General features: G+C 40.5%; 2 protein-coding genes across 2 annotated transcripts in view; both read left to right on the plus strand.

Moving 5' to 3' along the window:
- The window catches only part of pros1 (protein S), a 106109-nt gene that overhangs the window by 23277 nt on the left and 59894 nt on the right, over positions 1 to 22938 (plus strand). The gene's annotated exons all lie outside the window — the stretch shown is intronic.
- On the plus strand, positions 254 to 20589 carry gas6 (growth arrest specific 6). Its single transcript, XM_088993109.1, has 15 exons — positions 254 to 688; positions 1731 to 1891; positions 3277 to 3301; positions 3400 to 3462; positions 8795 to 8917; positions 10514 to 10633; positions 10744 to 10869; positions 12665 to 12786; positions 12855 to 12973; positions 13480 to 13669; positions 13758 to 13922; positions 15123 to 15291; positions 15369 to 15508; positions 15588 to 15786; positions 17177 to 20589. The coding sequence occupies exons 1-15, from the start codon at positions 607 to 609 to the stop codon at positions 17326 to 17328; spliced, it is 1956 nt and encodes a 651-aa protein (XP_088849235.1). The 5' UTR covers positions 254 to 606; the 3' UTR covers positions 17329 to 20589.

Genomic DNA, 22938 nt, shown 5'->3' on the forward strand with positions numbered 1-22938 from the left:
AAATTCCTTGTGTGTTCTACATACTTGGCAATAAAGATGATTCTGATTCTGATTCTGATAAAGATGTAGAAAGTAAGAAATGACGTGTTTTGGAAATCAACCTCGAACGAATTAAACGCCGTTACTCCGTCATGTTCAATGGAGTACGTATTATACGACAAACGCAGGTCGTCCAGTCATGCGACGCGAATGTCAAATCTTCTTGTCAATGCGTCAAATCTTGCACGGGGGACTTTGGGTGGAAAAAAAAGTGCGTGTCTGCGTGGAACAAAGTGATGCGGACGTCGAAACGCAAACACGCACGCAAGTGTAAGCAGAAGCAGAAGAAGAAGAAGGAGGAGGAGGTGGTGGAGATGAGCCAAAGGACAAAAAGTGCAAACCGCAACCTGAGAAGAACGACGTCGGTTTTGCAGCGAGAGAAACACGCGTGGAGGGGCTGGAACCACACCGACGTTTAGCCTCCGACACGCCGCTTGCGGGTTTTCACGAGTACCCGAACCCCCGCAATTTCAGAGTCGCGCTCCCTGGAGACAAAACAGACTTATTCATTAATTTATTCGTTTATTAAAAGAGGAAAGTTGACGGTGCGAAGACGGCGGCGTCACGATGCGTGTAAGCCGGACCGAGTGGCTCGCATCGGCCGCGCTGCTAATCCTGCTGGCCGCTCCTCGCTGCTCCCCCATGAGTGGTAAGTAAACATTTGCATGCTAGGTGGCTAACGGTGCTAAATTGTAAACCCTCGTTTGTGCGTTGCGATGAGAATAAACGCCAGCGTCCTTCAAGTTTGCACCCCCAACAACGTTGGGGGGTCACCTCCGAGCTACCCGACCCATCTATTGTTCCCCAAAATAAAGCGTGTTGCGAAGCAACGGTGTATTTTCGTTACACGCGAGATTTGTTTTTTTTTTTTCAGGTATCGCTCGGTGCTTCACCTTCGTCTTTATTTTTTTGGACATTTTTTTCGTTTAAAAAGGGTCCTAGCAAAAGTCTTGGAACGGTGAAGGATATTGTTGTTATCATGAAGACATTCCAATTCAAACGAAAACGGAAATAATATTAGGGATATATAGGCAATATTAAGATTGTTCAATGATAATTCATCGCACAATGATGTGTATATGTTATGGTTCTATGACAAATAATAAGGAAATCATGGATTTTTTCATTTTCATGGAGATATGAAGGGATTTCTGCCTGAAATTACACAGTTAAAACAATGAAACTGTGACTGAGTTCTTTATTACAGTTTAACCCTTTACGGACGATTGGGCCAAATTCGGTACACTAAAGATAAATGCTTATAGATTGATAAATTTAAAGGTAGCAGTTCAAGTGCCGATTGGAACTGATGCAGCACAACTTACATGTCCCTTTAAAGGACAACCGACACCATTTTTTTGTTTCCAAACTGACATCAGAAAAACGTTTTATAGCATCTAAAATACCCAAAACGGCTGATATTTTTAGTCAAATGCAAAACAGCAATAAAAATGAGTTACTGTGTCCCAAAAGTACTTCAAAATGACGGGTAGACACAAAGTTTTCAGACCAAAAAAAATACCCAAAATGCATTGTGTGTAGCTTTCTCGGTCAGGGGCGTTCCTTTAGTGACGTCACGACAACATTATCACGCACAATGAGGATTTCAAGCATTTAATTTGTCTTTTGCGACCCAAATCGTAATTTTTTGGTTTTATTTTTATTGTTTTGTCTTGTTGGGTTCTGTCCAGTCTCCCTTTCGCAGCAAAAGGCCAACCAGTTCCTGAGCCGACACCGCAGAGCCAATCAAGTCTTTGAGGAGACCAAGCAAGGACATTTGGAGAGAGAATGTGTGGAAGAAAAATGTTCCAAAGAGGAGGCCAGAGAAGTCTTTGAAAATGACCCTGAGACTGTGAGTAAAAAGTGATTGACAATTTGGATTGCTGATTGGACGCAACGGTGTCCGATTTTAATTACAGTTGAATTGATTGGTCGCAGTCGACCCGGCCGTCAAAGTGCACGATGTGAAATTAAGTGTGTTGTCATCCATTTTGTCATTGTAGAAAAGCGTAAAAGTCAGCATGACTAAGTCTTAATTTGTGCCGCTGCAAACGCTGCAGTTCTTGTCCTCCTTTTCCACAGTGGAGTCACATCTGTGTGTGTCCTTTTCTCTTATCTGTGTTCATTTTTCAGCTGGATTTTCTCAAGCCAGCGTGTTTAGTGTAGCGAGTGTAAAAAAACAACAACAAATACAGTGATACCTTGACTTATGAACTTAATTCCCAGACAGAGTGTGTAAAGCGAAAAGTGTGTATCCCAAAAAATAATTTCCCGTAGGAAACCATTAAAAAGATAATAATCCGTTCCAGGTAAATCATAATTTTCTACTTTCTAATTTTCTAAGCCTTAAAACTACACAAAATATACCTTATTTTATGTATAATATATATGATATGGTATTATAATTAAAGAAATAAACTGTACTGGATAATAAAGTGGTTTTATTTACCTTTGTGATGGTCGTTGATGGCTTGATGGAATGGAGTGGCCACTTTCCTCAGCATTAAACACTTGATGAGGAGCATAGCCTTCTTCTTTCACCATCTTGAGGAATGATCCCTTGGAGGTGCTTTCTCTGCCATAATTTTACTTAGTTCCTCATCAATTGTGTTCTGTTTACCTGGGTTGATAGCTTTTTCCATCAAGTGTACAGATGGCTTGTGCGGGATATTTGTGGAGCCTGATTGATGGGAATTTTAACCTTCCAGTCTACACTGTGCTTTTGAACTATCAAAGTTGAAATGGGTCCAAATTTCATTGTTTTCTGTCCATTTTGTCACTTTCTCTCTGTCGCCTGCCTGTCTCTTTAATGTTTAAACCACCTTCCCGCACTGCTGCGTTCTTGACCAATCACGTGGCTTTAGCCGAAGCCTGGAGGTGGAGAATAGAGGACAAAAACAGTCGGCTGCCATTTTCTTCTTAGGAGAACGGGCTCGTTCGCGAACGACACATCACTCATTGTGGTGCTCCGTATGTATCCCGAAAAATAGTTCTTATGCCAAGGTAAAATTATCCTAAATTTAACGTTCGTAAACTGGAAAGTTCGTAAGGCGAGGGGTTCGTAAACTGAGGTAATCACTGTAATACATTTCAACTTACGGGTTGTTCGTAAACTGAGGTATTACTGTAGTCAAAAGCAACTTTCAAAAATATCAAAATCTTCAATAAAATCTTCAATAAATGCAATAAATAAAATCCAAAAAAAATAAACCCTTTCCATGTCTCCATCTCCTTTAGGACTACTTCTATCCCAAATATTTAAGTAAGTTGTATTTTGCCACCGCTCGCCGACACAATGCCCAGTTTGACTGAACGAATGTTTTTCTAATCTCCATTTTGTTTTATTTTGCTTGCCTTCAGATTGTTTGGACAAGTTTGGAGGATCAGCAAAGAAGAAACACGATCTGATCACATGCGTCCATAGTAAGTTTCTCGTTGCCTTTTATTGCATCGAAACACAGAGTGGCGTAAATTGCCATTTTGTTTCTCGCCATTTGGCTTTTGCGACTCGTCGGTGCGGCACTTGTTGCTATTCAGGCATTTGTGGGTACCGCAGTCGGAGATGTCACCATCCAATTGCAGTGATACCTCAGCTCACGAATTTAATCGCTTCCCAGAAAGTGTGTGTAAGGCGAAAAGTTCTTCTTCCGAACATTTATTTCCCATAGGAAACCATTAAAATGAGAATCATCTGTTCCCAGGTCCCCATAAAGCTTAATTTTTTACTAAATAAACCTTAAGACTACACAAAACATACCTTATTTTATGTAATCATTGAGACACATATTACCCAAACTGACATCCTGTAAAAGGGCAGATAATTATAGTTAGCACACCCTCATTAAATCAGCAAACACTCTCGCATTTCCCTTCAGAGTTATGCGGCTCTGTGTAAATGAGTGAAACTATTTATTAGCTATCCATTAGCTAGCTGTCTATCTGACTGGCTCTTAGCTGGCTAGCTGTTGGCTATCTATTAGCCATTTATTTGCTATCCATCAGCTAGCTGGCTGGCTCTTAGCTGGCTAGCTGTTGGCTATCTATTCACTATTTATTTGCTATCCATCAGCTAGCTGTCTAGCTATTAGCTGTCTAACTGGCTGGCTGTAAGCTGTCTAGCTGGCTAGCTGTTGGCTATCTGGCGCTGCATTCGCTATTTATTTGCTATTTATCAGCTAGCTGGCTAGCTATTAGCTGTCTAACTGGCTGGCTGCAAGCTGGCTAGCTGTTGGCTATCTGGCGATGTATTCGCTTTTTATTTGCTATCCATCAGCTAGCTGGCTAGCTATTAGCTGTCTAGCTGGCTGGCTCTTAGCTGGCTAGCTGTTGGCTATTTATTAGCTATCCATCAGCTAGCTGGCTCGCTATTAGCTGTCTAACTGGCTGGCTGTAAGCTGTCTAGCTGGCTAGCTGTTGGCTATCTGGCGATGTATTCGCTATTTATTTGCTCTCCATTAGCTAGTTAGCTAGCTTTCTATCTATTTGAGTTACTTTGGGGTTGAGTGAACGCTGGCGCATGTGGCTGCTGCTGCTCACACACAGAAACACTTTATCCTGTGACTGTAAGGCGACCTTGAGAGTTTTGAAAGGCGCTTATAAATGAAATGTATTATTATTGTTATTACTATTAGTATTATAAAACCAATTTTTCTACTAAATAAGCCTTAAAACTACACAAAATATCCCTTATTTTATGGCTAATAAATGTGCTATTGTATTGTACTTAAAGAAATAAACTGTACTGTATAATAAAGCGGAGGTATCGCTGTAACTTGAACGTAGGCTCCCGTCATCAGCGCTCAGGTGCACTGCAGTGGTGCCCCCCCCCCCCCCCTTCTTCCTTCGTCACACATTTGTCGTCAGTGATGACGTGAGTTGGGTCGCAAATTTCTGCTGCATCAGTGTGCAGCAGACCTCATCCGGTTGGTTGGATATTGTGAGTCAGCTGTTATGCCCCCTCGTAGCAGAGCGCTGTCAAGGACAACAGCTCCTCTCCAACCTTTCTTTTCACCAGATGTCTACATTCCTCTGCTAAAAACAAAATGATGTCACCTATAGATATCTCGGAAAGCCAAAAAAAACCTATTTGAGGCGTTTGTCTTCGTTGGTAACGAGTCCGTACGTGACGTCACAGAAGGAACGCCCCTGACCGAAAAAAAGGCCACATTGTAACAGTCCTTCCATCACGTCAATATATTTTGCTGTACTTGTTTGGTCTGAAAACTTCATGTCGCACCAAAAGGAGGCAGAAGAGGGTGACAAAGCTCCAAGTAAGGAATTTATCAGCCTGTGGAAACGGGCTGATTAATTCTTCACACGGAGCTTACATACATTAGATACATTTCCCCCCCAATGTTGCCTCAAAATGACACGGAATAAATTCTTTAATGGATTGCAAACATGTATGCTTTCCTCTTCAGAACTATTTGAATCATATTCATAACTGGATGAGTAACAAGAAAGCATATTCTCCGAATCTGAAGCCATTGTTTTGATTCTTCAGCAATGAAAGACGTCTTGGCGTGACGTCACGAACTGGGGGCGGGACTTTCTGAAAAAGCCCAATTAGCAGCTCATTTTTTTTGCTCATTTTTATTGGTGTTTTGCATTTGACTAAAAATATCAGCCTGCGTTTTTTGGGTATTTTAGATGCTATAAAACGTTTTTCTGATGTCAGTTAGGAAACAAAAAAATGGTGTCGGTTGTCCTTTAAGACAGGGGTGTCAAAGTCATTTTTTTTGCGCGGGCCACATTGTAGTTACGGTTTCCTCTCGCGGGCTGTTATGAATTTGGGGAAGCCATTAGAATGTTTCATCTCCTCCACATATTACATACAAAATGCACGACAAATTAATGAATAACTAGTTTTCAAATCGGCGGATTACATTGGACAAATTGATAATTATAATAATACATTTCATTTCTAAGCGCCTTTCAAAACGCTCAAGGACACTTTACAGTCACAGGATATTTTTTTCTGCGGGTGAGCAGTGGCAGCCACACGCGCCAGCGTTCACTCAATTCCCCATTTTTCCCCCATTCATATTAATTAATTAATTCATTTATTAATTTTATTAAGTTATTTATTTATCCATCCATGCATTAATTTATTTTTGGGTGTATTTTTTTTTTGTTATTCATTGAACTATTTATTTGTTTGTGCAGTTATTTATGAATTTATTTATTTATTCATTTATTTATCCATTCATTTATTTTTGTGTGTGTTTTTTTAAATTTGTTATTCAATGAACTATTTATTTGTTTGCACATTATTTATTTATTTATACGTTCATTCATTTTTGGGTGTATTTTTTAAAAATTTGTTATTCAACGAACTATTTATTTATGTATTTATTTTCTGTATTTCGTAAAAAATTTGTATTCAATAATCTATTGATTTGTTTACACAATTATTTATTCATGCATTTATTTATGTATTTATTTATTTATTCATTCATTTATTTTTGGGTGTATTTATTTTTTTGTTTTGTTATTCAATGACCTATTTATTTTTTTGCACCGTTATTTATTTATTTATTTATTTATTTTTGTGTGTATTTTTTAATTTGTTATTCAATGAACTATTTATTTGTTTGCACCATTATTTATTTATGTATTCGTTTATTTATCCATTCATTTATTTTTGGGTGTATTTTTAATTTGTTATTCAATAAACTATTTATTTGTATGCACAATTATTTATTTACTTATTTATTTATCGTTCATTCATTTTTGGGTGTATTTTTTTACATTTGTTAATTCAATAATCTATTTATTTGTTGCACAATTATTTATTCATGATTTTTTATGTATGTATTTATTTATTCATTCATTTATTTTTGGGTGTATTTATTTTTAAATTTTGTTATTCAATGAACTATTTGTTTGCACAATTATTTATGAATGTATTTATCTGTTTATTTATTCATTCATTTATTTTTCCACTCAGTCATTTATTTTTCTTATTTGTTATTCAATGAACTATTTATTTGTTTGCACAATTATTAATTTATGTATTTATCCGTTTATTTATTTATTTATCCATTCATTTATTTTTGGGTATATTTTTTAATTTGTTATTCAATAGACTATTTATTTGTTTGCACAATTATTTATTTATGCATTTATTTATGTATGTATTTATTTATTCATTGATTTATTTTTGGGTTTATTTATTTTGTTATTCAATGAACTATGTATTTGATTGCGCAATTATTTAATTCTGGTTCAATTTGGTTCAAACTTTAGCAAGCATCATGACACTTGACATGCTTGATTTGCTTTCGCGGGTCGAATAAAATGATGTGGCGGGCCAGATTTGGCCCCCGGGCCTTGACTTTGACACCTGTGTCTTATAAGAACTCAAATTCGGTTCTGGAGGAACCGTGTGAGATTCAAACGCTTGTAAACATTCGCGATGAGATATGAGCTGGCGTGCACAGACACGCCAGCAGAATGCCCTGCAACCAAAACGGGAAGACAAAAAATGTTTGTCATGGAGCAAAAATATGAGCTTTGGAGCCAGAGGGCAGACTTTTGAAGAAAAACAGAATTGGGACCTATCTCGGAAGAAAGCTAAGCTAACAGTACGCTGTTTACGTTCTAAAACAGTGCACATTTTTTAACCCCGAAACATTTTTTTAACCCCACGATTGAACTCATTCACTGCAAATTTATTCGTGAATTGAAAATATGACATAGAGCGCCATTCCAGAATTTGTTCGGGTTTTGTTTTTTCATGCTTGGGTGCCGATAAAGCGCTGGCAGTGGCTTCTGGCCTTTTTTTTCTTTTCCTCAAGGGGGCAGCATTGCCCTTTTTTTCCCCCATGTTAGCTTTTTTTCCAGCTTTAGCTGTTGTAAAAGCGCTACATAAACCAATATGTATATATTGCATTGTATTTTGTACACCCGCCCACATTTCAAGCTCATATAACTCCAGACCCATAATAATAATAATAATAATAATAATAATAATAATAATCCATTTTATTTCTAAGTGCCTTTCAAGACTCTCAAGGACACTTTAAAAGCGCTATATATGTATTGCATTGTATTTTGTACACCCGCCCCGTTTCAAGGACACATAACTCCAGACCTATATAATTTAGGAATTAACTATTTGTTTCTGATTCAAGAAGAGAGTCTGAGGTTTCTAATGCTGCATTGAATGTTTATGTCGTCCTAAAACTCCATATTCTATGGGTCCTGGAATTCAAGTTACAATGACAAAAACCTTGACAGTAAATATAATAATAATATTAATAATAATAATACATTTCCTTTATAAGCGCCTTTCAAAACTCTCAAGGTCACTTTAAAGTCACAGAATAAGTTTTTCTGCGGGTTCACTCAACCCGGAAGTAACTCAAATAGATGGAAAGTTAGCTAGCTAATATATAGCTAATAGATAGCTAATAATACATTATATTTTAATTGCCTTTCAACGCCTCTCAAGGGCACTTTCCAGTCACAGACAAGCATAGGTACTATAATCAATAAAATACAATCACAAAATAGAATACAATCAATAAAATACAATTAACATGATATAACCTGCATGAAGGCTTCTTGGTATGTTCTAAACATCATAAATACAAATCATGACGCGATGAAGGTCCTATGGCCATAACACTGGTCGCTATGGTAACATTTAAACCCGCCTTCAAAATAAGATATGCCGTAAATAGAATGTGGATGAAAAAAAATGGCGGAGCAAATATGTTACGTTGCCTTTTTTTGTTTTCTCCTCAACCAGATATTCCGGACCAGTGCTCGCCTTCGCCTTGTAACTCCAGAGGGACGGTGCGCTGTGAGGACAAAAAGGGGTCCTTCATCTGTCACTGTTTTTCAGGTTGGACGGGGTCCTCTTGTGCAAAAGGTACTGACTACCATATTGCTTTTCATTCATTCTGGGGGGTGGGCGGACATTTTAATAGGTTGTCCTTTCCATGAACGGATAGATTTGTAACGTGGCGAATGAGCTGTGAAGTAAATTAAAACAAATTATGTCCTTTAAAGTAGCTTACCAAGTCCTAAATTATGTCCTGTGAAGGAGTTTACCTAGTTATAAATTAGCCCAAGTCCAATTTAATTTAAATTAGTCCAAGTCCAGATCTCCTGCACGAAGATGACAGTTTAACAGGCTGTGTCTGTTCACCTCAGATTGACCCCAGGTTTCTCTTTGCTTCCATTGTGGGCCTTGTGTTCGGCGGCCAACTGACCTCGAAACTTTAAAATACGCTAACTTTTATTCTGTCTATTCTCTAAATAATGCCAAAAAGGAAAAAATGTTAAGAGCCACAGTTTTCTAGCGTGTCACTCAAGACTCGAATCAACTGACCTCGGAGTCTTCCTACTTTTCCGTCAAAATAAAACGTCTAAGCACAAACTGGAAAGAGTGCGAGGCGTCGCGGAATATGCTTCACGGCTAACTCGATTCACACTTTTCCACTGTGACTCATCTTACCACCTTACACCGGAGTGGAAATCAAGGGGGGCGGATGGGACGGTCATTGACAAAGAGTGCATTGTGTGTTCGAAAACCTCCAAAATAATCCACGACACAGTGATACCTCGGTTTACGAACTTTTTGGTTTACGAACGTTAAATTGATGAAAATTTTACCTTGGCATACAAACAATTTTTCGGGATACACACGGAGCACCACAATGAGTGATGCAAACGAGCCCCTTCTCCTAACAAGAAAATGGCAGCCGACTCATTTTTGTCTTCTATTGCCCGCCCCCAGTCTTCGGTTAAAGCTACGTGATTGGTCAAGAATGCAGCAGTGAGGGGAGGTGGTTTAAACATTAAAGAGATAGGCAGATTACAGAGAGAGAGAAAATGGATAGAAAACAGTGACATTTGAACCCGTTTCAACTTTGATAGTTCAAAGGCAGAGTGTAGACTGCAAGGTTAAAATATCCCGTCAATCAGGCTCCACAAATAACCCGCACTAGCCATCTGTACACTTGATGCAAAAAGCTATCAACCCAGCTAAACAGAACACAATTGATGAGGAACTAGGTAAAATTATGGCAGAGAAAGCACCTCCAAGGGATCATTCCTCAAGATGGCGAAAGAAGAAGGCGACGTTCCTCATCAAGTGTTTAATGCTGAAGAAACCGGCCACTCCATTCCATCAAGCCATCAACGACCATCACAAAGGTAAATAAAACCACTTTATTATATAGTACAGTTTATTTCTTTAATTATAATACCACAGCACATTTATTATACATAAAATAAGGTATATTTTGTGTAGTTTTAAGGCTTATTTAGTAGAAAATGATGTTTTATGGGGACCTGGGAACGGATTATTCTCATTTTAATGGTTTCCTATGGGAAATTAATTTTTGGGATACACACTTTTCGCCTTACACACTCTGTCTGGGAACCAATTAAATTCCTAAAACAAGGTATCACTGTAATCCACGATACTTACTTACTATACTTGTATAATCCCCTCCGGCAGATGTTGACGAGTGCGCCGATGGCAATGGGGGATGCGACCACGAGTGCAGTAACACAATGGGGAGTTACCACTGCTCGTGTCGCCCCGGTTACAATCTGCTAGGACATCACATGTGCTTCGGTGAGCGACGGGACGCTAGCGTGTCTACCCCATGGTGTCGGGATTCATCACTAATTAACCCCCCCCCCCCTCGCCGACGCTCTTGATTGTTTTTCGGATTTACGTCGCAGACGTGGACGAGTGCCGAGATGTGGCGAACGCGTGCGGGTCGGCGCGCTGCGACAACAACGAGGGAGGCTACGAATGTCTGTGTGATGCCGGCTACGTCTTTGACAACGTGAGCAAGAGTTGTGTGGGTAAGATGAACACAATGCGCGTGCGTATACGGAAGTGATGTGCCGAAAAGTGGTCCCCGGGAAACATAAAAATGTATGTGTGTGTGTGTTTGTGTAAGTGATGAGCTGAAAAGTGGTCCCCAAAAATCATTAAAACGTGTACGTGTGTGTGTGTGTAAATGATGATTCGAAAAGTGGTCCCCAGAAAACATAAAAATGTGTGTGTGTGTGTGTGTGTGTGTGTGTGTGTGTGTGTGTGTGTGTGTGTGTGTAAGTGATGATTCAAAAAGTGGTCCCCAGAAAATTTAAAAATGTGTGTGTGTAAGTGATGAGCAAAAAAGTGGTCTCTGAAAAACATAAAAATGTGTGTTTGTGTGTATGTGATGTGAAAAGTGGTCCCCCGAAATCATTAAAACGTGTGTGTGTGTGTTGTGTGTAAGTGATGAGCTGAAAAGTGGTAAAACGTGTGTGTGTGTGTGTGTAAATGATGATTCGAAAAGTGGTCCCCATGTGTGTGTGTGTGTGTGTGTGTGTGTGTGTGTGTGTGTGTGTGTGTGTGTGTGTGTGTGTGTGTGTGTAAGTGATGATTCAAAAAGTGGTCCCCAGAAAATTTAAAAATGTGTGTGTGTAAGTGATGAGCAAAAAAGTGGTCTCTGAAAAACATAAAAATGTGTGTTTGTGTGTATAAGTGATGACCTGAAAAGTGGTCCCCCGAAATCATTAAAACGTGTGTGTGTGTGTGTGTAAATGATGATTCAAAAAGTGGTCCCCAGAAACATAAAAACGTGTGCGCGTGTGTGTGTAAATGATGATTCAAAAAGTGGTCCCCATAAAACAAAAATGTGTGTGTGTGTAAGTGATGAGCCACAAAGTGGTCCCCAGTAAACATAAAAATGAGTGTGTGTGTGTGTGTGTAGATGTGATGATTCAAAAAGTTGTTCCCCGAAAACAAAAACGTGTGTGTATGTAAGCATAAAAGTGGTCCCCAGAAATCATAAAAATGTGTGTCTGTGTGTGTTAGTGTAGGTGATCATTTGAAAAGGGTCCCCGGAAAACATAAAAATGTGTATGTGTGTAAATAAGCTGAAAAGTCATCCCCAGAAAATGTGTGTGTGTGTGTGTGTGTGTGTGTGTGTGTGTGTGTGTGTGTGTGTGTGTGTGTGTGTGTGTGTGTGTGTGTGTGTGTGTGTGTGTGTGTGTGTGTGTGTGTGTGTGTGTGTGTGTGTGTGTGTGTGTGTGTGTGTAAGTGATGATTCAAAAAGTGGTCCCCAGACAACATAAAAACGTGTGTGTGTAAGTGATGATTCAAAAAGTGGTCCCCAGAAAACAAAAACGTAATGTGTGTATTATTATTCGACAGTACATGTAGACACACATATTCCAGGACTTGGATTTTTGTTTGTGCAAAAACAGAAGCTAAAATCAAACATTGACTTTCAAATATCCAATCGTGCGCCCTGTTTGACAACACCTAAAACAAAAGCTTCAATTGAGTATACGTCTAAGGGAAGAAAAAAAGGACAAAAAACAGACCAGAAGCGCTTGTGATTCATTCTTATTGATGTATTCTGTACAAACAAAGCACATAACCACAATGTTTACGTTTCATTTTAGCCAGACGAAGGCCCGTAGAAGGCGATTGGCGCGATGTTAGCGACCGGGCTAACGTCAAAAGCCACTTGATACGAGTGTTGTTAGCATTCCTCATCATTGCTGACAGGAAGCCAGTTCTCATGTTGTTTTTTTTTTAAACATTCTTCTTTCAAGCAGTCATTTTTAATCTCTTTTCTTCCCGTTTTGGTTCTCACGCTCCCAGATGTGGACGAGTGTGAAGCTAGCGTTTGCGCGCAAGAGTGTCTCAACACTCTGGGAAGTTTCCGCTGTTTGTGCGACGGGCGTCAGGGGATGAAACTGGAACAGGATCTCAGAAGCTGTCAGGTGACAATTCCTCCTGTTTTTTTTTCTCACAGTTTTCCAAACAATCACACGTCATTGTTGTTCTTCAGGCTATCACTCCTCGTATGACGCCATCGCTAAAAAGGAACTCACGTTCTCTCTATCTGGGCCGGATGTTCAACGGCTTGCCGGTGATGAGGTTGCGCTTCCGTCGGAGGATCAACACCGGGTGAGGAATGGCCACAAAATGAATTCGGAACTGGGCGGATTCAGGAAGTCCCGCCCCCTTGTTCGTGATGTCACGCCAGGATACTCCTTCACAAACTGATATTGGCTGGTAGGCACAGCTGATATTTTTACCACAGGCTGATATTTTTGGTCAAATGCAAAACTCCAATCAAAATGACTTCAAGTGTCCCAAAACTGCCACAAAATAATCTCGGAACTGAGGAGATTCAGAAAGTTCTGCCCCCTTGTTCGTGACATCACGCCAGGATACTCCTTCACAAACTGCCTTGCTCCAGAATCAAAACAAAGGCTTCAGATTCGGAAAAAAGATCCTTTCTTGTGACTCATCCAGTTTTGAATATGATTCAAATAGTTCTGAAGAGGAAAGCATACATGTTTGCAATCGATTTAAATGCACAAGATGGACGTAAAAAAATGGTGTCGGTTGTCCTTTAACCGTGTCCTTACGCCACGACCCCTCCCTGACCCCTCTTGTCGCTCTTGCAGTTTTTCCGCCGAGTTTGATTTGCGCACGTACGACACCGAGGGAGTCATCTTCTTCGCCGGGGGTCACCTGAACAGCTCCTGGATCGTTCTCGCCATCCACCGCGGCAAACTGGAGTTGCAGCTCAAGTACGGCGCCGTCAGCCGGGTCACCAGCAGCGGACCCGTCGTCAACGACGGCCATTGGCGGAAGGTCGCCGCTACTATTGATCGGAAAACTCCCGATTCGATTTGCTCGACGGTCGCGTGGCTCCTGACCGACGCTAATCTTTCCCAATTAGATTTCCGTGGAGGAACAAGGGCGGAGTCTCGTCATTAAGATCGACCGGGAAGCCGTCATGAAGATTGCGGTGAACGGCGATCTCTTCACCCTCAAGAAGGACATGCACGAGCTCAACCTCACCGTGGGAGGCGTTCCCTTTCGGGAAAGCGGCCTCGTCAGCAAGGTCTCCGCCCCCTCCGCCATTTTATCATCATCATAATAATAATAATACATTTCATTTATAAGCACCTTTCAAAACTCTCAAGGTCACTTTACAGTCAAATGATCAGTTTTTCTCAAAAAGATAGAAAGCTAGTTAGCTAGCTACCAGATAGCTAGACTAGTAATAGATAGATAGCTAGCCAGCTAAATGTTTCCTGACTCAAACAGCTAGGTAGCTAGCTATATTGCTAACAGGTAGCAAGATAGATAGATAGCTAGCCAGCTAGCTAATATGTTTCCTGACTCAAATAGCTAGGTAGCTAGCTAGCTAATAGAAATAATGATAACAATTTCACTTATCAGCGCCTTTCAAAACTCGTGGTCACTTTATAGTTACAGGATAAGTTTTTCTGTGGGTGAGCAGTGGCAGCCACTTGCGCCAGCCTTCACTCAAGTAACTCAAATACATAGAAAGCTAGCTAGCTAATAGATAGCTAATAGATAATCAGCTAGACAGCTAGCTGTATAACTAATAGATAGACAGCCGGATAGCTAGCTAGCCATCCAGTTAGCTAATAGATAGCAAATAGATAGTTAATCAACAGCTAATAGATAGCAAATAGCCAGATGGAGAGCTAGCTATATAACTAATAGATAGCCAGCAAGATAGCTAGCTAGCAAACCAGTCAGCTAATAGATAGCAAATAGATAGGCAGCTAGACAGCTAGCTATATAACTAATAGATAGCCAGCCAGATAGCTAATAGATCGCTAAAGGCCAGCTAATAGATAGCAAATAGACAGCCAGCTAGACAGCTAGCTATATAACTAATAGATAGCCAGCCAGATAGCTAGCAAGCCAAACAGTTAGCTAATAGATAGCCAGATAGACAGCTAGCTATATAACTAATAGATAGCCAGCCAGATAGCTAGCTACACAGCCAGTTAGCTAATAGATAGCAAATAGATAGCTAATAAATAGCAAATAGGCAGCCAGCTACACAGCTAGCTACATAACTAATAGATAGACAGCCAGATAGCTAGCTACCCAGCCAGTTAGCTCATAGATGGCAAATAGATAGCTAATAAACAGCTAACAGATAGCAAATAGATAGCCAGCTAGATAGCTAGCTATATAACTAATAGATAGCTAGTTAGTCAGTTAGCTAATGGATAGCAAATAGTCTCTCGGTCGTTCCTAAACGTCCGCTACCGTTTCTTAGGTCAACCCTCGTCTGGACGGTTGCATGAAGGAGTGGCGTTGGATGACCGGAGAAGACCGCTCCATGCACGAAAGCATCATGACCAATGAGAACATTCAGTGTTTCAGCACCGAGAATCCCGGAGCTTATTACCCAGGGACGGGTTTTGCTCTCTTCAACATCAGTTACGGTGAGAGGGAGGGAGGGCGCACCCGGTTCATGAACCCTTGACATCCTGCTCACTGAGTCTTCCTTGTTTGCATTTAGAATCCCACAACCTTAGCGTCCATTTGACCCTTTATCCTACGACCAGCATCGGGGTCCTCTTTGCTCTCGTTCACGAAGACTTCGTCCCCCTTTCCATCGCTTTGGCCGACTATCACCCAGGAAGCGACCAATGGCAAGACGTAAGCACCGCCAAAGTAAAAGCATATCCCAACCGTGTTCGGATGGCGAGTAATCAAGAGTCCACACCTGTGTTTTTAGTTTGTTCTGGTGACGGCGGGCGGCGTCATCCTAGCTAGCTCGCCGGCGCCACTCTGCGACGGCGAGAGTCACAAAATCCAGGTGACCATTTCGGGCAATCGTACCTTGTTGTTCGTCGACGGGGAGCCTGGATGGAGCGAAAATGAAGACGTCAACCTACTTTCATCGTCCGCGACCTACATTGGAGGCCTGCCTGGAGGTCAGTCCACAGAAAGTCGTACTCAAATAGATAGAAAACTAGCTAGCTAGCTACCAGATAGCTTATAAATAGCCAGCCAGCTAGCATGTTAATAGATAGCCAGCTGGCTATTAGATAGCTACCCGGTCGGATAGATAGCTAACAGATAGCCACCCAGCCAGCCATCTAGATAGCCAATACATAGCCAGCCAGATAGATAGCTAATAGCCAGCCAGCTCGACAGCCAATAAATAGGCAGCTATTAGCTCGCTAGCCAGCCGGATAGATGGCTAATATATAGCCAGCTAGATATCTGATAGATAGCTCATAAATAGCCAGCTAGCAAGCTAATAGATAGCCAATAGATAGCCCACTAACCAGCCCGCTAGCTAATAGATAGCTAGCCGGCCGGATAGATAGCTAACAGATAGCCAGCCAGCTAGATAGCCAATACATAGCCAGCCAACTAGCTATCTACTAGATAGCCAGCCAGATAGATAGCTAATAGCCAGCTAGACAGCCAATAAATAGGCAGCTATTAGCTCGCTAGCCAGCCGGATAGATGGCTAATATATAGCCAGCTAGATAGCTGATAGATAGCTAATGGATAGCCCGCTAACCAGCTAGCTAATAGATAGCTAGCCGGCCGGATAGATAGCTAATAGACAGCTAGACAGCCAATAGATAGCCAGCTATTAGCTTGCTAGCCAGCCTGATAGATAGATAATAGATAGGTAGATAGCTAATAGATAGCCAGCTAAATAGCTATCCAGCCAGATAGCCAATAGATATCAAATGCATAGCCAGCTAGATAGCTAAGATAGCCAGCTAGACAGTTAGCTAACTAGCTAGATAGCCATATAGCTAATAGATAACCAGCTACATAGCCGTAGCTAGGCAGCTAGCTAGATAGCTAATAGATAGCCAGCGATGTAGCTAGCTAGCCAGATAGCCAATGGATAGCCAGCCAGGTAATCAGCTAGATAGCGAAGATAGCCAGCTAGACAGTTAGCTAACTAGCCAGATAACCATAGAGCTAATTGATAGTCAGCTACGTAGCTAGCTAAATAGATAGCAGATATCTACTAGATAGCTAATAGCTAACAATAGTGAATTCAGTGAATTTATAGCAGTCATTTAGCTAACTAGCCAGCTAGCTGATAGATGGCTAGTTAGCTAAATGACTGCTATAAGTTCACTGAACACCAAAATGTGTATTGTTTTCCCAAGTCTAACCCTTTATATTCTAATTTTATGAACTACTTAATTTTTTAAAAATGGGTAGCTGAAGTTAATAGGCGCTAAATTTTACCGCGCGGCTTTTCCAGGCTTAATCCAAAAGATGACATATTTTTATCCAAGCAAAAAAAAAAACAAGTGGCGTTATGACCGAATTGTGTATTTTCAAAAGATATCCCGCTGGTCTCCACGTTGGTATCGGCGCCATTCAGCGGCTGCATGACGGTCACTGTGAACGGACAAAGTTTGGATCTGGACCAGGCCGGCTACAAACATAACGACATCCGCTCCCACTCCTGCCCCCTGCTGGATTCCAACCAGTGACCGCTTTTTCCCAAGCAAATCCATCGGGGATGGTTTTCCAGATATATTTATAAGATCGCCGCGCCTTCAGTAGAGACGAGAGACTCTTTACATTCAAACGCTATGAAATCTAAAGCAAGTGTTGTGATCCGATTGGGCCTTCAGAACAATGTCACGCTGTCACTGCGACGGTGCTGATCGCTCGCCGCCCGGAAGCGATACCTCGGATTACGAACCCCTTGGTTTACATTTAGGAACATTTTACCTTGGCATACAAACTATTTTTCGGCATACACGCGGAGCGCCACAATGAGTGATGTGTCGTTCGCGAACGAGCCCGTTCTCCTAGCAAGAAAATGTCTTGTTTTGGTCTTCTATTCCCCGCCCCCAGTCTTCGGTTAAAGCCACGTCATTGGTCACGAACGCAGCAGTGAGGGGAGGTGGTTTAAACATTAAAGAGACAGGCAGACGACAGAGAGAATGTGACAAAATGGATAGAAAACAGTGACATTTGGACTCGTTTCAACTTTGATAGTTCAAAAGCAGAGTGTAGACTGCAAGGTTAAAATATCCCATCAATCAGGCTCCACAAATAACCCGCACAAGCCATCTGTACACTTGATGCAAAAAGCTGTCAACCCAGCTCAACAGAACACAATTGATGAGGAACAAGGTAAAATGATGGCAGAGAAAGCACCGACAAGGGATCATTCCACAAGATGGTGAAAGAAGAAGGCTACGTTCCTCATCAAGTGTTTCATGCTGATGAAAGCGGACACTCCATTCCATCAAGCCATTAACGACCATCACAAAGGTCAATAAAACCACTTTATTATATAGTACAGTTTATTTCTTTCATTATAATACCATAGCACATTTATTATACATAAAATAAGGTATATTGTGTGTAGTTTTAGGCTTATTTAGTCGAAAATTATGTTTTATGGGGACCTGGGAATGGATTATTCTCATTTTAATGGTTTCCTATGGGAAATTAGTTTTTGGGATACACACTTTTCGCCTTACGCACTCTGTCTGGGAACCAATTAAGTTCGTAAGCCAAGGTATCACTGTATTTGCATATTCTAAAAAATAATAAATTGACCCACTTCATCAGTCATAGCCTCAAGAATATTCAGCACAGGTCAAAATGTCTAAAACGCTAAAAAAAAGTATGCTCAATTATTTACGGTGTACCACCTGGAACAGAACACAGCCCACTTGGATTTCTTTGCCGATTTTAGAAAACCTTTGCAGATTAGATTAGATTAGATTAGATGAGCCTTTATTTGTCTCACAGTGGAGAAATTTACATTTCACAGCAGCAAAAAAAAAAACAAAATACAGGAGCTGCTGTAAAGGCAGCCACTCTTGCGGAGCCATCTTGAATTCAAAACCAAAAAACAAAACATAAAAGAGACAGTCTTCAATCTACAGCACTTTCTGCAACCTCTTTGTTGCATGAAGCCATTCTAGATGAAAGAGGAGACGCCCAAAGCGTCCTTTTTACCAGTGGATCAGGGACGTCATGGTGGATTGAATGTGCACGTCATTTCGCCACTAGCTTAATGTTGAAAGCAAACACGAAGCTGTAAGCATCCGTTGACGAAAAGACATCTCCTGTCCCACGTACTGTAAATCCGCATCAATTCCAAGCCGCGACAGCCTCATAGACACCCCACTTGGTGAAACGTGTACTTTTTGCTCAAATCTTGCCATTTCGGAACCACGTGAATCCTGAAAATGTAGTCGGGCGACGATACATTCGTCATTGGACGATGACGTTACAGAAAAGGAAGGACCGCCCCACTAGCTACTGAAAGCTAAGCTAACGCGCTGTATTATACTGACTTTGTAAATAACGTGACTGTACAATGCTTTATAGAAACTCGACGTATGTACGTACGATAGGCTCCTCGATGTCATTTTTTTGCATCCAAACAACAATAACTGTATAATCTCGATATAATATTCATAAAGTACAACTGTGATACTCCCCAACAGCGGGATGAAAAGCAATATTCACAACCTTAAAACAACGAATTTAGCAATATCATTGTTTCATTTGTCATTTCGTAGATGCTGAATCAACCAAAAAAAGGTCACTTTACAGTCACAGGATCCCTTTTTTCTGTGGGTGGGCAGCGGCAGCCACACGCGCCAATGTTCACTCAACCCGGAAGTAACTCAAATAGATAGCAAGCTAGCTAGCTAATAGATAACTAATAGTTAGCTAGCAAGATAGCTAGACAACCAGCTATATAGGTAATAGATGGCTAACTAGATAGATATATAGCTATTATATATATAGCTAGATAGCTATTAAGCTAATCAATAGCCAGCTAGATAGCTCATAGATTGCCAGCCAGCAAGATAGCTAATATATAACAAATAGATTGCAAAAATAACAATACATTTCATTTCTAAGCACCTTTCAAAACTTTTAAGGTCGATAGCAAATAGGTAGCTACCCATTTGCTAACCAAATAGATAGCTAGCCAGCCAGCTAGTTAGCCAATAGATAGCCAGCCATATAGCTAGCCAGTCAGCTAGATAGCTAATAACTAGCAAATGGATAGCGAATAGATTGCACATAGCTAGCTACCTAGCTAGTCAGACAGATAAGATAAATAAATAAGACTGGGAAGCATTGCGTTGGTTTAAGTGTTATGAATGAATGCCCAGATAGCAGAACGTGCTATTAATTTGCATATATATATATATATATATATATATATATATATATTCTGCAATTGAAAATATAAATATAATGGCATTCCCGAATTAGTTCTGCATTTGCTTGGGTGCCGATAAAGCGTTGGCCAGACCTCTGGAAATGTTTTTCCCTTCCATAAGGAGGCAGCATTTCCCTTTTTTCTATGTTAGCGCTATGTTTGTTCCAGCTTCATCTATTTTTAAAGCACTCTATAAACCAATATGTATGTATTGCATTGTATTTTGGACATCCACCCTCATTTCAAACTCATATAACTTCAGACCCATATAACTTAGGAATTAACTCTTTTTTTTTGATGAAATACGAGAGTTTATGGTTTCTTACGCTGCCTTGAATAATGATGTCCTAAAACTCAATATTCTGTGGCTCCTGGAATTCAAGCGACAATGACAAAAACCCTGGCACTGGAGTGGACACATTTGTGCACATCTAGCAGTGAATGAGTTAATGGTCAAATTGCACAATGCTACACTAAAGTTTGAATCTAGCCGATGTGAACACGATACATATTTCAAAAGCAAAATAAACTGTTTGAGCCTCGAGAATTTTTGTGATGATGCTAATGAGATGTGACCTGTCGACAAGGTTCAATAATAATAGATATCTAGACTGCTAATAGATAGCTAGCCAGCTAATATGTTTCCTGACCCAAACAGCTAGCTTGCTAGTTATATAGCTAATAGATAGCAAGGTAGATAGATAGCTAACATAACTAGCTAGTTAGCTAATATGTTTCCTGACTCAAATAGCTAGCTAGATAGCTATATAGCTAATCGATAGCAATCTAGATATATAGATAGATAGATAGATATGTTTCCTGACTCAAATAGCTAGGTAGCTAGCTATATAGCTAATAGATAGCAAGCTAGATAGATAGCTAACCGATAACTAGCTAGTTAGCTAATATGTTTCCTGACTCAAATAGCTAGATAGCTAGCTATATAGCTAATCGATAGCAATCGAGATAGATAGGTAATAGATAGCTAGCTAGATAGCTAATATGTTTCCTGACTCAAATAGGTAGCTAGTTATATAGCTAGTAGATAGCAAGCTAGATAGATATATGGCTAATATGATTCATTACTCAAATAGCTAGGTAGCTATATAGCTACTAATAATAATACATTTCATTTATAAGCGCCTTTCAAATCTCATGGTCACTTTATAATCATAGGATACGTTTTTGGGTGAGCAGCGGCCGCCACACGCGGCAGCGTTTACTCAACCCAGAATAAATAGGTAGAAAGCTAGCTAGCTAGCTAATACATAGCTAATAGATAGCCAGCCAGATCGCTAGCTAGATAGTCAGCTAATAGATAAGCAGCCAGCTAGCTAGACGGCTAATAAATACCAAATAACTAGCTAGCTGGATAGATAGCCGAGATAGGCAGCTAGACAGGTAATAGATAGCAAGTAGCTAGCTCGCTAGGTATCTAATGGGCTGGAGTGACCTGGGGAAGAAGTTGGCTATCACGCTAGCTATATAGCTAATAATAAAAATACATTTCATTTCTAAGCGCCTTTCAAAACTCTCAAGGTCACTTTACAATCACAGGATATGTTTTTGGGTGAGCAGTGGCAGCCACACGTGCCAGCATTTACTCAACTCAGAATAACTCAAATAGATATAAAGCTAGCTAGCTAATACATAGCTAATAGATAGCGGCCAGATCGCTAGCTAGATAGCTAGTCAGCTAATAGATAGGCGAGCTAGCTGGACAGCTAATAAATACCAAATAACTATCTAGCTGGATAGATAGCCGAGATAGGCAGCTAGACAGGTAATAGATAGCAAATAGCTAGGTAGCTAGTGGGCTGGAGTTGGCTATCACGCTGGCGCGTGTGGCTGCTGCCGTAATAGATAGCAAGCTCGATAGATGGCTAATAGATAGCTAGTTAGCATGTATTTGACATCCACAGCATCAGCGAGGCCACTTTTCTACCCTAACGCACGTCTTTGACCATAGCAGCCCTTAATTGTAGTGCATTTGTCATTGTTTTCAAAGAAACCGGTTATAAAAAAAAATAATAATAATTGATCTCAGCCAGTTGATAAACTAATGGAGGCCTCGTCAATATACATGAACTATGCTAACGAACGAAACAGGGTTCATATACACTATCAAGCATCGTCTAAGTTCAGGCAAACAAACTGGAGACATGAATGCTTTGTTTTCCTTTAAAGGACAACCGACACCTCCGGACAAGTTGCGTCCATAACAAAGTGACACACAATGCATTTTGGGTACTTTTTTTCGTCTGAAAACACCGCGAAATTAGAAGGAAAACGACAGAAATAACGCCATGGTGAATCGTTTACTTAACCCAGAATAATTCAAATAGATAGAAAGCTAGCTAGCTAGCTAATACATAGCTAATAGATAGCCAGCCAGATAGCTAATCAGCTAATTGATAGATAGCTATATAGGCAGCCAGCTAGCTAGACAGCTAATAAATACCAAATAGCTAGCTAGCTGGATAGACAGCCAGATAGGCTAGATAGGCAGCTAGACAGGTAATAGCTAGATCGTTGTGTGTTGCAGCCAATTGCGCTAACACGCATAAAGATGGTGTAAGTTGACACAAATTCCCAGTGGACAAATCAGCCCATTTCCAACGGAGCTTGGGCGCCATCTTGTGCATTGGAGTCCAGACGGCTGGAATTGATTCGGAATGACTTCTTTAATGGATGGCAAACATTTATGCTTTCCTCTTCGGAACTATTTGAATCATATTCATAACTTGATGAATAACAAGAAATGATCTTTTTCCAAATCTGAACTCTCTGAAGCCATTGTTTTGATTCTGGAGCACGGCAGTTTGTGAGGAAATATCCTGATGTGATGTCACGAACAAAGGGGGCGGGACTTGCTGAATCTCCCCCAGTTTCGAGC

Source organism: Hippocampus bargibanti, linkage group LG03 (genome assembly GCF_051943395.1).
Source record: "Hippocampus bargibanti isolate YZ-2025 linkage group LG03, ASM5194339v1, whole genome shotgun sequence".
Taxonomy (NCBI): Eukaryota; Metazoa; Chordata; class Actinopteri; order Syngnathiformes; family Syngnathidae; genus Hippocampus; species Hippocampus bargibanti.

Excerpts from the sequence above, each read along its gene's own strand:
- gas6 (XM_088993109.1), top strand. The coding sequence starts at position 607 with ATGCGTGTAAGCCGGACCGAGTGGCTCGCATCGGCCGCGCTGCTAATC. Across the intron at positions 13,670-13,757 it reads ACGACGGCCATTGGCGGAAG|ATTTCCGTGGAGGAACAAGG; the intron begins GTCGCCGCTACT and ends TTTCCCAATTAG. Across the intron at positions 15,509-15,587 it reads GAAGCGACCAATGGCAAGAC|TTTGTTCTGGTGACGGCGGG; the intron begins GTAAGCACCGCC and ends CTGTGTTTTTAG.